We start from the raw sequence: 16,333 nt of genomic DNA on the forward strand, positions 1-16,333 counted from the left end.
TTTTCTCATCTGTAAAATGAAATTAGTAACAGTTCTTAGAGCATATGTTTGAACAAAAAAAAAAATAAATAGAGGAGTGACTGGCATAAAGTAAGGGTTAAATCGATGTTTGTTGTTTTCATTATGATCACACAGCAATTCTGATGTGTGATCATGTAGTCTATCCCAGGCAGATGAAAGGCTGCCCTTCCAGACCCCTCTCTGCCAGCTGTACTTTGGCTGAACCCTTGAGCTTCATGTCTGAATGGATGGAACAGGGTGCCTGTGGGACTCTAACTTCTGTGTTGAGGTATAGAGCTTACATCTCCCCAGCCCATTTGTCCTCAGAAACAAGCTCTCATGTCCTATTGCTTGTTGATGTAAGAAACATCCAAACCTGTAGAGAATTTTTATGAGTTTATTTGAGCCAAAATAATAACAATTGCAGGGAAAGCAAAATCTCAATGGATTGAGAAAATGCTCGAGAAAATGGCAGGTTTACCATTTATTGTATACATCAGAGTCAAAGGGGAAGACATAAGGGGGTTGCATGAAATCCATTGGTGATAGATTAGGGAGGTAGAAGGAAGCAAAGGGATGAAATCTCTGAGATTTGATAAAAAATAAAACAGACACAAACTTCTGTTACATTGGTGGGTATGGGATAGTTAACAGTGAACATGGACAGCACATAGAGATGCTATGTGAGAGAACAATGGAGAGTTCGGTGGCTTCCTGTTCTGGTGAGATTTTGCCCTGAGGGGTCTGCAAAAGAGGATTACCTAACATTCCAAAGATGTGTTATCATAGGTACAAAAAGACAATAGGTTCAGTTGAGGGAAAGATTGATCTTTGTCAAGGAAGACACCATCCTAAGACATGACTACCTTCCAGGACTCCCTTTTAGTTAGAAAGTTTTACTTTCTGACCATCTTACTTAGGTCTCTGAGTTTGTAAGGCCTCCATGTAGGCCTTCCCTAAGCTCGTCAGGTTTAGTATGTGGGCCCCTTTTTCATTCCATATGCTGAAGGGAGTTACATGCCTACCAGAGTGGGCAGTCCGTTTTGCCTGCCCTCTAACTGGGAAATACCACCTACTGAAATAAAGCCTTTCTGTTAAATTTGAAATGCAATTCCTGTTCCCCTAGAAATATGTTTTAGTTAGCCTGTGGAAGTTTCCAGGAGTGCATGTTTTAACCTATTAATACCTATTCATTAATACCTATTTTTTTAAATACCTATTCATTTTTGCCATTACCTTTAGAAAATATAGTAAATTTTATAAGACTATATGCAGATGTTAAAATAACACACACAACAAAAACTATATCCTGAGTTTTTAAATAATTAGACCAAAGTCATACTCTTTAGCTGGTATCTGGATAGAATTAAAATCGAGAATCCCTCCAACCATGGCAGACCCTTTCAATTTCCTCTACTAATTTCTAATGGCACTGGGTTTCTTTGGTGTTTTTCTTTTTTCTTCTTAAGGTTACTAAAACCTTAAATTTCAAATAAGTTAGATATAGAAAATATATAACTACATTTTCATGGCAGTAATTTATGGCAAGTAAAATGCTTACAAACAAAAATGTTTGTGGGAAAAGTGTTGGATGTTTGTGTGTATGGGCATGTGTATGTATGAGAAATCTGTTTCTGGTGTAGTAGCATTTTCTGATGAGAAGTGTGTTTCAGGGTAATATCTGGATGGTTGTTATTAACACTGTAGTTATGTGTCATCATTAAGCTGGTATAGGAATTGCAGTGCATCTAAGTTCATGTTGCCTTGTTATTTACTCTGCTGCAGAATAAGATGGAATCCACTCCCAGCTGCTGAAGGATGTTTATTTGTCCATTTGCTATGTAGTGACTCCATGCTGTCTACTGTAAATGAGAGTTTCTCAGGGTCAGCAGGGGACCTTGTAACAGAAACTTATATAGCTCCATCCCTGAATAATTGCAATGTTAATGCTGAAGTCACTACAATCTTGCCAGGTGAACGTGAAATGTCTTCTCATCTAATTCACTAAAATTTCTCAAACATCCTCTTTATTGTTTAATGTAATGCACGAGATGGGCGGAGGAATTTTTAATGGCTGGTGGAATAATCCATGATAGGTCCAATTTTGTCAAGGAAGCAGGATGACCAACAGGGTTTTGAACCTGCAACCTGGATATGTGCCCTGGATGGAGTGGAACCTGTAACCTTTTGGTGTAAAGGATGACACTCCAACCAATGAAGTAATCTAGCCAGGGCTCTGTCTTATGTTTTAAACTCTCCAATGAAGAGTGAGCCAGGAAAACCTGTGGCTCCCACCTGCTATCCCATTAAATGCAGAACTCCAGGTCTGTATCCTCTCTCTCTCTTCCACTCTCTCTCTCTCTCTTATCTGTCTCCTCCACCTCTCTGTATGCCCTCTTGATGGCCTGTATGCTCCAGAGGCTGTAAGTCGTAGCCTCTTTTTTTCTTCAAATCTTCCTAATGGTTATCACTTAAGGGTGTCTTACAGTCATAATAAGGGTCAGTCCAACTATAACATTGGTTTGGAAAGGAGAGATGTCTGTGGGAAGCTCACTGGGGCCCAGGTGAGTGCCCCGTACATTTCTAGCTGTTGGTATTACCATCAATAGACTGAGACCAGCACGGGAGAGTCATGCATTGTGCTACAAACTTATGATGGCTAAGACTGCACTAGGCAATAGTCTTGTTTTAGCTCCAGTCTAATCTACTAAGGGCCCAGTGCATGAGTTTGTGCACCTTGAAAGAACTGTGGGCCACGAGACTGTGGTGGACAGAGGGGTGGGTCTCAGCCCATTGTCTGCACCCCAGCCCAGCCTCTCCCGCTGCAGCCCTGGGTCCCCTGTCAGCCGGCAGCCCTGCTCCCACCACTGCCAATCCCACCATTGGGGCTGCTGCTCCCACGATTGGGGCCGGCACCAGCAGCCAGTGTGAGAGGCAGCTGCTGGCCCCGATCGCCCATCAGGAGCAGGGGGAGGTGGGGAAGCCCTGAGGGGTGTTCGGGGCCGGCAGCCACTGCTCGCACCCACTGATGGTGCTGAGCAATCAGGGCTGGCACCGGGCACCCGCAGCAGGTGCTAGTGGGGCCGACACCAGCAGTAAGTGCGAGCACCGGGTGGCACGGCAGCACACGGGAGCAAAGAATTTTCAGTAACCACCAGAGGCTTGCCCTGATGACAGCGACCGGTGCCCCGCCTTGGTCTGGCACCCCTGCTCACCTGATCCACCATCCCTCTGAGGCCCACACCAACCATGATCCACGCGCGCACCCTGGTGGTCAGTGCATGTCATAGCGACAGGTTGTTCGGTTGTTCCGCTGTTCGGTCTATTTGCATATTAGGGTTTTATATATATATAGATGGGGCCACCATCATATATGTAGTCCATTGTTGACTGAAACATCATTTTGCACTGCATGACTAGATTCCCTTGAATTATCCTGATAGTCATAACCTATTACGGTATTTGTTTTCTGTAATTCAGATAGCATGCAATTGATCAGAGACTGTTAGCACCTAAAACAAACTGATGTCTATATTTAGAGGTGATGGGGGAAAATGTTTGTAGAAATTGTGATATTACTAAGGTCATTTTGCTAATTTATGGTTGAGCCTGGACCATATACAGGTCCCCTTGTTGACAGTGCCAATACAAAAATACATGTATGACTGAAAGGACTGTGTAGGCCTGATAATATATTGACAGTGTTAGTCAATTAAAACAAAACAAAACTGTAAAGCTTGAATTTTCTCTCAAGAAAAAGTTGATAGTGAACAATACAAAATATATACAGTCTAGCTGAATTAAATATTTTTAAATCTATTGGAGAAAACAACAAATATACATTAAATACAAATGTATATCCTTATTAATATAGGGATATTGACATGGAGAATATATATATATATATATATATATATATATATATATATATATATATATATATTACTTAATACTCAAAATAACCATAGGTCCCAATCATCGCATGCACCAAGAGGTCACTGGTTCCATTCCCCGTCAGGCCACTGACTCAGGTTGTGGGCTTGATCCCCAGTAGGGGGCATACAGAATGCAGTCCATTGATGTTTCTGTCTCATCAATGTTTCTATCTCTCTCTCCCTCTCCCTTCCTCTCTCTCTAAAAATCAATAAAAACATATTAAAAACAATAACCATAGAAATGATATACTATTTTTTCTATTGTATGCATTTTATAGATAAGGAACTTAAGTTAGGACTAATTAACTTAATTTTTTATATCCAGCTACACAGAGATTAGTACTTGTTTACTAAATGTATTTTTGACTATTAAAAGCTATATGTCAAAGCTATCTAAACTTGAATCTTACTGGCAATATTATAGTAGCACTACTATCATTATTTACTTTGCTCTCAAAATATTTCTGCTATTTAAATTCATACCATGCCCTTTCTTATAGAAGATAAAAACAGGCATAAAAACATTTGTATTATAATTGAAAATATAATATCTGTTAATATAGTTACTATGTGGTGTTTAACCTTTCTTTCTTTTTCCTGGTAGAGATATATATATTTTGCTTGTTTTTTCTAGTCTGACTTTCTGAATTTTCTATAACTTATTACCCCTATCTATATTGTTATATTTTAAAATATTGCATGGAAACAATCCTTGATCTATTGCTCTCCTTTTTAAAATTTTTTCCTGAACCAAAGTTGTGCGTTGTTATATATCAGAATTTGTCATTTTTTTGGTATGATTTCTTAAGTCACCTCAAAGTTTCTGAAAACAGCAGACATTGAAGACAAACAATCATAAGCGATTGAGCCAAGATTTACTTTTTGGTAACAGAATTTCCAATGGATGTTTCCACTATTGGCTAAAGTAGACAAAATCTTATACCAGCAAACTGCAATCATTGCACATGCATTGAGTTCTAGTCATAAAACTAATATTAACTATTTGTGAGATTTTGAAAGGCTATTAGGCTTATCTTAATTTTAATTTCTATATCTGTCTATTTATATCTATATCCTTCATTCTATATACACTTAGAAGTCAGTGAAATAGACTATCAGCACATTATTAAGTAAAATTAAGTAAAGTTAAGCATATAAGAGTAAGAATTACTTTAATAAAAGTATTTTCAATTCAGTAAAATGGCTTCTTTTTATGGTATATGGTGGAAAAAATATGTAGAGATATTCATGAAAGCCCCTAAAATAAATTTGATATTATATTCTTTTATTTAGATCACTAAATAATTTCCCATTAAGCTCTTCCCAATTTCCATTTAAATTATCTATAGAGATATTAAATTAAATTATTTTTAATTATTCTGTTATAAGTCTATCATTTTGATTTCATTCTTGTTTACAAACTCTATTAATCTGATGAAATCCATATCTCATGATTTACTTTTTTAAAAAGATAGTAACCACAGTTAATTTTAAGTATGTGTCTCCAAAGTTTAACTCAGTTAAATACACATAATAAAATGTTACTTTTCTTTAAATTTTTAACAAGTCAAGTAACTAATTATCACTACTATCAGAAATTAGGTGCTGTTAAGTCACTATAGGTAAACTGAAAAAGGGTCAAAGGTCACTTATTTTCAAAAATGATGATTTGTGTTGAAATTGAATTATGTGCCTAATTCAAATGTGTCTTGAAGAGTAAATTATTTTTAAGCATGTGCATGTATGATGGTTCTGTGTGCGTGTGTGTGTGTGTGTGTGTATGTATGTATGTATGTATAGGAGAAAGTACTGACAACATTAATTTGCTCTCCTACCGTTTAAACGTGAAGTTAGGAGGATTAGGGATATGTTACATATGTGTAGGAAGAGCTTCGCATATTGAGAATAAAGAAAGCATAGGTACCATGATGTCCTGATGCTAGGGTAGAGCAAGAGCAAAAGAAATTTACGGGGACATAGTTATATTTTGTTATTTTGTTTTTGCTTTTTAATTGTTACTTTCATTTGTTTATATGTTTGGTTCATTTGTGTATTTATCTGCATGGTGTATATTTTCTGCTTCCAATATTCATCATTACCTCTCATCCCATTTATACTGGTAACATATATTACCCCCCGTCATCCAGTACCTAAACGGCTTTAACGGGCTCTAGTCAGAGGAAGGAGAAAGAAACCCTCTTTCTTGCTTGTGTTAATCTGGAAGTGATTAGTTACATGGTCCCTGCCTAGATGCATCAGGTGCTTTGGCAGGGCTGCGCTTTTTAGTGATGACTTTATAGTTTGGAAGACATACACACATTTTTCCCCTCTCACTTTCAGTGTTTTGTTTTGTTTTGTTTTGTTTTGTTTTGTTTTGTTTTTATAAGCTATGCCCAGCACAACTCCAGGGATGGAATGTATGGCCTATATGTAAACTAAACTACTTCGGGACTCTCAGTCCTGTAGAACAGAAAGTTATTCAGGGGTGGAATAAGAAAATGACTCCACTAGAGCCACTGCATGCAATGAAATGATTATTAGTTCTTGAATTGTAATATACATGGAGCTAGAGCTACGGGGGTTATCTTGAAACCAGAATTAGAATGGAAATAAGGAAGTTAGATCTGAGAAATGGACCAAAAGAACCTGGCTACCAGTGATACTTTTCATTTCTGAATCAAGTAATATCTGACTATAATAGAATATTCATTTGCATGAACTAAAATAATTTTCCATTTTATTTTCTTTCAATTTGAATTGAGATTTTTATAAATTGTAACTTAATTTTTTTAACTGATACATACCATTTTATTTTTTAATTGGGAAAAACACTATTTTAGGTAAGAAAGAAGGTATTGCGGGTACTGAAAGTGACAATGATTGTAATAATAAAAATGATTGACTACTTAATTTATTCATTAAAACTAGGTCATCACTAGCATTTAAGTATTCAGACTAGTTTGCTTTTGGAACAATAAATATATACCCCCTAGTGTAATGTTTAACAACTGGCTCTTTGAGTATCATTCACACATGAAACTATGTGATATTTTTCTTACATTAATGAGTAAGACAAATGTGAAATCACATAGACATATATTGACATTTTGTTCATTTGTTAATGATGAGTGACTTTTGTTGTTGTTGTTTTTTTTTGGATATTTGTTCCCATTGATTTTTAGAGAGAGTGGGAGGGAGTGGGGGCGGGGAGAGACATCCATTGGTTGCCTCCTGCACATGCTCCAACCAGGGCGGGAAATAGTACCTATAACCTAGGTACATGTCTTTGACCAGGAATCAAACCCATCACTTTTTGGTGTGCAGGCTGACACTCTAACCATGTAACAACACCAGCCTGGGCAATATGAGTGACTTTTTCACTCAATCCAGATAATAATTTTCAAATACTGGAAATAAAATTCTCAATTTTTGTGCTATTTATAATTAAAGTAGAGGCTGGTGCATGAATTCATGCACCAGTGGGGTCCCTCAGCCGGGCCTGCTGGATCGGGCTGAAATTGGCTCTCCAAAACCCCCAAGGGGTCCCGAATTGCAAGAGGGTGCAGACCAGGCTGAGGGACCCCACAGTGCATGATCAAGGCCAGGGAGAGATGTGGGAGGTTGACCATCCTAGTAGGGACCCCGGGAGGGCTCCAGGGCATGTCCAGCCCCTCTTGCTCAGTCCCGATCAGCCAGACCCCAGCAGCAAGCTAACCTCCCGGTTGGAGTGTCTTCCCCTTGGTGGTCATTGCATGTCATAGCAAGCAGTTGAGTGACCTTAGCATATCATTATCATATTATGCTTTGATTGGTTGAATGGCTGACTGGTGGACCAGACACTTAGCATATTAAGCTTTTATTATATAGGATAGTTACAGATGTAGCACACCTTTTAGATTAATCCATATTACTAATGTTTTCTTCATCACTTTCTTTAAGTCTGGACACTCAAGAAATGAATCACACTTTCATGCTTAGATTTTGCTGATTTCCATGATGTATGAAAAAATCTTTGGAAAATAGAATGTATGGAACATTCTATTTATGGTAAAATCCTCCTACCATGGTCAATTCTAAGTTATCAAGGTGAGATCAGCAAATGCTTTGAGGTAACAAAATATTTTATTTTATCCTTAGTTCATGATGTCTGAAATCAGAAAATGGAAGTATTAAATTTACCATATTAGTCAATAGCTCATATTTCATATAAAGCTGAAACCTTCTCCCCATGTTCAAATGTAGGACCAGTTGCAAGTGAGCCATCTGCTGTAGAAAACAGAGGAAGCATAGTTCGCTTTCCTCATTTTTTTTTTTTAATTGTTGACACTATTACGGATGTCCCCCAGCTTTTCTCATTCTTGCCCACCTTCTCTCACACTTGCTCATTGCTGTTTCTGACAATCAGGAAACTTCATGGTTGTAAAACTGGTACTACTGTAAAAAGGTTTGAGATGCCTGAGCCTAGAAGATGCCAAAGGTATTTCTGTTTCTTACAAGCACATTGATATTTCCCTTTTTGCATCATTAGAAATAATGGGTCAAATTTCCCCTGGCAAGGATGACACATTATTTTTCTTTTTCATCCATGTGATGCTTGTCAAACTTGATTTGTTCTGTTGTTGTTGTTGTTGTTGTTGTTGTCATAGTCTGTTTGGGCAGTGTTCCCATGTAGACTCTTTCTGTTCTCCTCGGGAATGAAAACAACACCCATAGTTTTCCCACATAGTTCTCCTTCATTCCATGGAAAACACTTGGGCATGTTTTTATCCAGATAAACTCTTCAAGTGAAACCCAAAAGCCAATCTCAACACAAGTTTTACTCTTCTTTCTCCCTTTTATTTTTTCACCCATCTCTTCTTCTTCTTAAAAAAGTCTTTATTGGTGAAAGTATTATTTCTTCTTATCTCCTGGATTTCCCAGACAGAACTCAGATACCATTCTATTGTACTGGGCTCACTGCTAGAAACACATATCATGTCTGAGTAGCCCATAGAAATCCCATTCACTACAATTAAACCTAGTAGCTGACATTCCTCTTCCTTCCAAAACGTTCCCTTTGGAAGGATGAGTGTGTGTGTGTGTGTGTGTGTGTGTGTGTGTGTGTGTGTGTGTGTGTGTAGGTATCTAGAAATCTTCACACAACATCATTTGCCACTCTCTAATCTCTTGACCCTCTTATGTCCTCACAGTGTGTTCAAGGGAACTGTAACTGATTTTTGACATCATTCTTTATATATTCTACATATGATCTGGTAATGACTTTATAAATCAGCGTCTATTAGCTTTTAGTACTTCAAACAACTTTTCTATTTATGCATGTTTACACCATAAATGTGTGTAACGTCATTGGGTATTTTTAATCCACTATCAAAAGCTCTTCTCATATCTTATATTCAAACAAAGAAAAATTCATTTATATGTCTGTATATGTTTGGTACATAGAGGGACCATATATTCATCACATTTGAAAATTTAAAATGTAGAAGAAAAAAAATCATAAAAGATAAAATAAAAACACATTTTATTGTTACGCATATGGTATCCCCCAAAACATACATATTTTGAAAGATAGTCTAAAACCAAGAAATATTTCTAAAAATATTCATTTTCAGTGATGCACAATAACTCTAGTTGTTTATGTAAAATCCATTTAAATGATCTCCCTTTTACTTTGGCCCAATGCAAACAAAAATGTGTAGTGTGACAGACTCTCCTTCACTGGTGTTCTCTTCCCCTCTCTCCTTACTTTATAAATTGTGATCATCCTTTCCTCTCAGCATGTATAAACCATTTTCATTTTAACGGCAGCATATGTTCTATTTCATGAGTATTTTTTTCCAGAATTAATCCTCTATCATTGAATATTTGGGTGGGGTTTTGTTTCGATATAAACTACACTATGATGAACAAATTATATGTGTATTACTTATGTTTATTTTTGTAGACAGATATACCCCCTTCATTAACCAAATAATATTGTCTCTTTTGGTATGCATTTGCATTTCAACCGGTATTAATCCTGAAGTCAAGGGTAAACATTCTTAAAATAGAAATTCAGGTATCAGTTAATGGGAAAGCAATATACTTGGGTTACATATTATCCTCCCCCCCTCCCCCCTCCCCCCCCCCCTTTTTTTTTTTCAGAAAACCTAGTACTTTGATAATTTGACTGTGACAGCATACTATTAAATCTGAGTCAATTTTTTTTTTGTTACATATATGATAAACCCTCCCCACATATAAATATTTTGGAAGATAGTTTAAAACCAAGAAGTATTTCTAAAAATTTTTATTTTCAGTAATTCTAGTTGCTTATGTAAAATCCATTTAAACTTCTCACACAGGGTAAATTAGGTTAGCAACTTATCCAGCAGTCTTTCTCTGTGTTACATTGGTTCATTGTGGATTGTTCCAAAATTATTAGCAAGAGGATTATGAAATAAACAAGTAAAGAAGATAAACAAAATAGAAGTGTGATGTTATATTATTTTTTAAATTTCAGTTCAGGTTCAAAAATAGTGTATAGGTTTTAAAAAATACATATCTCAGGTATTTCGTCATTTCATCCCTCCTAATTCTGAGGATATTCTGCACATTTTAGAGAAATACAACAATGATCTAGAACATACTTACTTTTTAAAATAGAAATAAACATTATGATAGATGACTTGCTGGAGAAACATTTACATTAAAATATAGACAAGTTTTTAAAAAGTAACTGTGCTAATGATACGAAGCTGGCATTTCTACTGTTATTTAACATAGACTCTCTTAGCTACCTGTAAATTTGGTAATATAGTATTAAAGATAACTGATTTAAAACTAAAAATGTACACTTTTAGAAAGCAATGATCTAGAATATTCAATACAATGCATAAAATGCAGAATTTATTTTATTACTATAAGTTGGGAATTTAAAGATTAGACCTAAGATTTGCCATGTAATCATCTTTCAAAGTGATTTTATTACATTTTTCCCCCCTTGAATAAGATTGATTCTCTGTGTGGTTTGTTTAAAAAATGTAAATAAATCAAACAAACAGCAACAAATATAAAGCTCAAATTAGTTCTGTTATTGAAAAAAAAAAAGCATGTAATCAATTCCCTTGTGATGCATGCATATGCAGCAAAAAGAAATAAATCGGGTCAAGGCAACTTTTAAAAATTACCAATTACATAATATTTAGAGAAGCAGTGTTTTACTTAATATTTGATATCAGAGAATGGTACTCCGTTGCATAAACCTTTCATAATATATATTATTGGAGAGAGAGAGAAAAAAAAAAAGTGATCCTGTGCCTTTAATTTCCCTTTCTGAGAGAGGGAAGGCTGCACACCACTGACAGGCTCACTTGTTCCCGTCTTTAATGTGCAATCTGTTTTCTCCAGCGGAGGGCACTCAGTGTATCACAAACTCAAGCATTAGCACCAACAAGCTCTGAGCATCATCAGTCTCTGGAAAGCCTTCTGAATTAGACAAGGGCTGCCTCTCAGCACAGCTACAAAACACTTTAAACCTGACCAGCTAAATGGATAAACCTAGCCTGCATGGCTTTTAAACTGGGGTCTCAGGCAGCACAGGAGGCCTGCTTGCTTCAAGAACTGAAAAGCCAGAGGATGAATTGCTTTATCTGGGAATGGCAAAAGCCAGCACAATAAGGAATGCCAGGTATTCTGAAGATTTTCTTCTCTCTCTCTCTCTCTTTTTTTTTCCCCCTCTCTCTCTGTCTTTTTATAGAGAAGTTGGTTACCTTCAAGATGGGCTGTAGCTCTTTCGCACAGATTGCCAATTACTGCTGATGGGTCTCTGGTGAATTACACAATGGTCCTCAGAGCCTAGAAGCCCTCCCGGCACCCCCCTCCCCCCCAGAGCTTCCTTCTCCCTGCCCCCCCCATCCCACCCCATGCTGATTTTTTTCATATATGTATATATATTTTTTTGCCCGTCCTCTCCGGGGAAGTTTGTATGGGGCGACTAGCTCACATGCGGGATCAGGATGGTGTGAATGACAGCCGCACTGTGTCATGAAGGTGGTGGTGGTTTCGGCACAAGAGACCAATTAAGAAGAAAGCTGAGAGAGGGGGGAACCGCTTTTGGATGACAAAGGATGGGTAAGTGAACTTTTGTTGTTTCCTTAGCAAAGCTGATCCTCTGGGCTTCCTCGCCTCCGTCGCGGCGTTAGCTGATAAAAGACGGGGGAAACAGGCAAAAAGCAGCAGCCTCTGAGTTTGCCAGTTGACTCACTGTAGTTGCTATTATATTTTTAGATCATTTTCCTTTCGGTAGTTTCTTTAAAATTCGCAAATGCATAACACGGACTTAGACTCGAGAGACATCTCTTTCAGACTGTCTCTTCGGTATGCGTACCCACAGATTGGAATTGAGCATGAGATAAACATTGTGCTTGCTTCTATATGCTTGATGCTATTAACCGTGCGTGCGTTTCTGGTCGCTGTCAGGAAGGTGGTTAACACTTTGCTGCGTTCCTGGAGGGGTGGGGTCGTTACTTTCTCAGAGGTCGCACAAGGGCTTGTTCTATCTTTGAGGCTGTATCCTGACCACAGCATCCAAATTTCCAGCAGTCATTTGCCCGTCTTCTTTTTTCAAGTGTGACTGACTCCCCCCCCCACCCCCAGCCCCCCTTCTCCTGTCTGGGAGAGCTGGAATGTATTTCAATGAGTCTGTAGCTGGCAAGAGGACAGAGAGCAAGATCGGGTTTCAAACAGAAAAAAAAAAAAAGGACTTAACTGGTTGAATAAAAGGAGAGGTTGTTTTTTTGCTTAGAGGTTTGGCTGATTGCCACTCGGTTACAAATATGAATATTTAAGGGAAATATAGAAACCGCAGCACACAGTAGTTTTTTTTCTTTCTTTTTTTCCCCTTCCTACCACTAAGAACTCATAAATCTCCTGTTGACAGGGTAAAGAAATCCCTTAAGATGCTATGACTTGGAAATGCAGACTCAGTGCCCGTAGATTGCAACTTTGTAGGTTTTCAGAAGTTAATGGAGGTAGGGGAGAAAAAAAAAAAGTCCGTGAGACATTTGAGCAGGTTGGGATAGGGGGGAGGGGGATGGTAGCTTGCGTTTCTCTACTTGTTTATACCCCACATTTGCCAAAGCAACTATATTAAACCTAACAGTAAAAGGAACACTACGCGAGCTTATGTTTCACCTTATGCAGATATTTTAATGAGAACCCGAGGATCTGAACTTTGGAGTGTTTTGTGTTATCAACAGTCAGGGTCCTGAGCTGTGCAGATAGATCACTGGGCAGGAGAGCTACGGCAGGCAGCTCTTCCAAATGTTGAGTATCTTGACTGTAATTAGTCTTCATACCAGGCTTCATTGGCTGCCCGTGCTGGTCCCAATGCCATTTTCTCAGAGCTCAAACATTGTTTTTCTATTATGCAATAATGATACAATTTCAGGCAGGACAGACTTGGATTACCTTGACATATGACTGAAGCTCCTTTGCCAAATCACAGCCTGCGTGCTCAACTAGGAAAGATGTGCAAGCATGGGGATTTAGGAAGTCACATTTTATTTTTTTCCCCCTCATTACCAGAAGACTCGGTGCTCCTGCGTTTGGTATTGGTATTCAACACCGACTTGCCAAATAATACTGCTATTAAAATGTTGGCATCCAGCGATAAGCCAGGCTCAGTGCTTTTCACTGCTGATGTTTGCATGAACTCCTGAAACTCGGGAAAGAAAGCTGTTCTTGGTTCTACAGCCCTGTGGTGATTGAAAATCAAGGAAGAACGAATGAAACCTGATAGTTAACTTGCAGCCCCGGAGACAAGAAAGCTTTCAGTGTTAAATGCATGGTTCTGAAATCAACTGTCCCGTCACTGCACTAGAGGAAATGCCCTTGATCTTGGTAAGCTGGGGATGCTTTATATGAATAGCTTTACAATGTGCATTTGTCTTCTTTTTAACATTGTAGGTTTCCGTTTAATGACGCAGCTGCGAGGCATGCGCGTGGTGCTAGCGCTACTTTCCACACTGCTGCTTGTTATGTTCACGGGGGCTCAGAGAGCTTGCCCAAAGAACTGCAGATGTGATGGCAAAATTGTGTACTGTGAGTCTCATGCTTTCGCAGATATCCCAGAGAACATTTCTGGAGGATCGCAAGGCTTATCATTAAGGTTCAACAGCATTCAGAAACTCAAATCCAATCAGTTTGCTGGCCTTAACCAGCTTATATGGCTTTATCTTGACCATAATTACATTAGCTCGGTGGATGAAGATGCATTTCAAGGCATTCGTAGACTGAAAGAATTAATTCTAAGCTCCAACAAAATTACCTATCTGCACAATAAAACCTTTCACCCGGTTCCTAATCTCCGCAATCTGGACCTCTCCTACAATAAGCTTCAGACTTTGCAATCGGAACAATTCAAAGGCCTCCGGAAACTCATCATTTTGCACTTGAGATCCAACTCACTAAAGACTGTGCCAATACGAGTTTTTCAAGACTGTCGAAACCTCGACTTCCTGGATTTGGGTTACAATCGTCTCCGCAGCTTGTCCCGCAATGCTTTTGCTGGCCTCCTGAAGTTAAAGGAACTCCACCTGGAGCACAATCAGTTTTCAAAGATCAATTTTGCTCATTTCCCGCGTCTCTTCAACCTCCGCTCCATTTACTTACAATGGAACAGGATTCGCTCCATCAGCCAAGGCTTGACATGGACTTGGAGTTCCTTGCACAACTTGGATTTATCAGGGAATGACATCCAAGGAATCGAGCCGGGCACATTTAAATGCCTGCCCAATTTGCAGAAATTGAATCTGGATTCCAACAAGCTCACCAACATTTCCCAGGAAACTGTCAACGCGTGGATATCATTAATATCCATCACTTTGTCTGGAAATATGTGGGAATGCAGTCGGAGTATTTGCCCTCTATTTTACTGGCTTAAGAATTTCAAAGGGAATAAGGAAAGCACCATGATATGTGCGGGACCTAAGCATATCCAGGGTGAAAAGGTGAGCGACGCCGTGGAAACCTATAACATCTGCTCTGAAGTCCCGGTGGTCAACACAGAAAAATCCCACCTGGTGCCCCAAACTCCCCAGAAGCCTCTGATTATTCCCAAACCGACAGTCTCCAAATCTGACCCCGTCCAGCCCACCCTGGAAGCACCCAGCGCCTCCCCGGGGTTTCTGATCCCCGGCGCAGAACAAGAGTATGAGCACGTTTCGTTTCACAAAATCATTGCCGGGAGCGTGGCCCTGTTCCTCTCGGTGGCCATGATCCTCCTGGTTATCTACGTGTCATGGAAACGCTACCCCGCCAGCATGAAACAACTCCAGCAGCACTCTCTCATGAAGAGACGGCGGAAAAAGACCAGGGAGTCTGAAAGACAAATGAATTCCCCGTTACAGGAGTATTACGTGGACTACAAGCCTACAAACTCTGAGACCATGGATATATCCGTTAATGGATCTGGGCCCTGCACATATACCATCTCTGGCTCCAGGGAATGCGAGGTATGAACCATGATCCTCCTAAAAGCATTTCTACTGCGGGAAAGGAGAGGTAAATGTTTGAAGCGCTTAGAGGTGTCTCTAATCACTAGAAAAGATTAATGACCCTGTGGCTTTTGGGTTTTGCTCAGTGTGAAAGGTTACTTACTTACATGACGACCACCAGGAAATTGACTGCTTTTATTTTATTTTATTTTTTTTAATGGTTGAAATTTGAAGGAAGTTCATTCAAGGATGAGATTAAGTTGGAATAAAGTACTATGTTACAACATCTATTTTTTTTTTTTTTTTTTTACCAGTTTGTATACAGGGGTTGGACTCAATACACGCATACATGCAAACAAAACTATTCTAAGATTTCTGTCTGGTTCTTGTTTGACTTTTATAATGGAGTAGAGAGAAGGAGAGGCCAGCTTAATTTAAAAACACAATGATTTTACCAAAATTCCAGGAGGTAACGAAGATTTAAACCAAAGAGCAATTTATCCAAGGGTTGATTTTGTTGTAAATTTTTAGTTTTAATTAAAGCATGCAACAGGGATCTCACAAGGATAACTGTTTTGTGTTACTTGCCATTTAGTTATTATACCAGCATAGAGAATGTCAGAGGCCTACTGTGTAATTGTATGAGGCTTTTAAATATGCCTGCCTCCCTCCCTCCCTCCCTCCCTCCCTCCTCCCTCCCTCCTTCCCTCCTCCTTCCTTCCTTCCTTCCTTCCTTCCTTCCTTCCTTCCTTCCTTCCTTCCTTCCTTCCTTCCCTTCTTTCTTCCTTCCTTCCTTCCTTCTCCCCCTTCTTTTTTTGTTTTGTTTGTTTTTTAATTATCAGACATAGATCACTTTTCAAGGGTTTTCTTAAGTGCTGGCTATTTGTATGTAATCAGAATGAAACTTAAGTTTCATTTTGG

At 38.7% G+C, this 16,333-nt stretch overlaps 1 protein-coding gene across 1 annotated transcript in view; it reads left to right on the top strand.

Moving 5' to 3' along the window:
* Positions 1–11,335: 11,335 nt before the first annotated feature.
* Positions 11,336–16,333, top strand: part of LRRTM4 (leucine rich repeat transmembrane neuronal 4) — a 697,721-nt gene continuing 692,723 nt past the window's right edge. The window contains exons 1-3 of the mRNA XM_036333993.1: positions 11,336–11,604; positions 11,897–12,047; positions 13,884–15,430. Of these exons, the coding sequence (XP_036189886.1) occupies positions 12,044–12,047; positions 13,884–15,430 (1,551 nt within the window). The 5' untranslated portion in view covers positions 11,336–11,604; positions 11,897–12,043. The remainder of the gene's footprint in view (positions 11,605–11,896; positions 12,048–13,883; positions 15,431–16,333) is intronic.

This window comes from Myotis myotis, unplaced genomic scaffold (assembly GCF_014108235.1).
Source record: "Myotis myotis isolate mMyoMyo1 unplaced genomic scaffold, mMyoMyo1.p scaffold_m19_p_14, whole genome shotgun sequence".
Taxonomy (NCBI): domain Eukaryota; kingdom Metazoa; phylum Chordata; class Mammalia; order Chiroptera; family Vespertilionidae; genus Myotis; species Myotis myotis.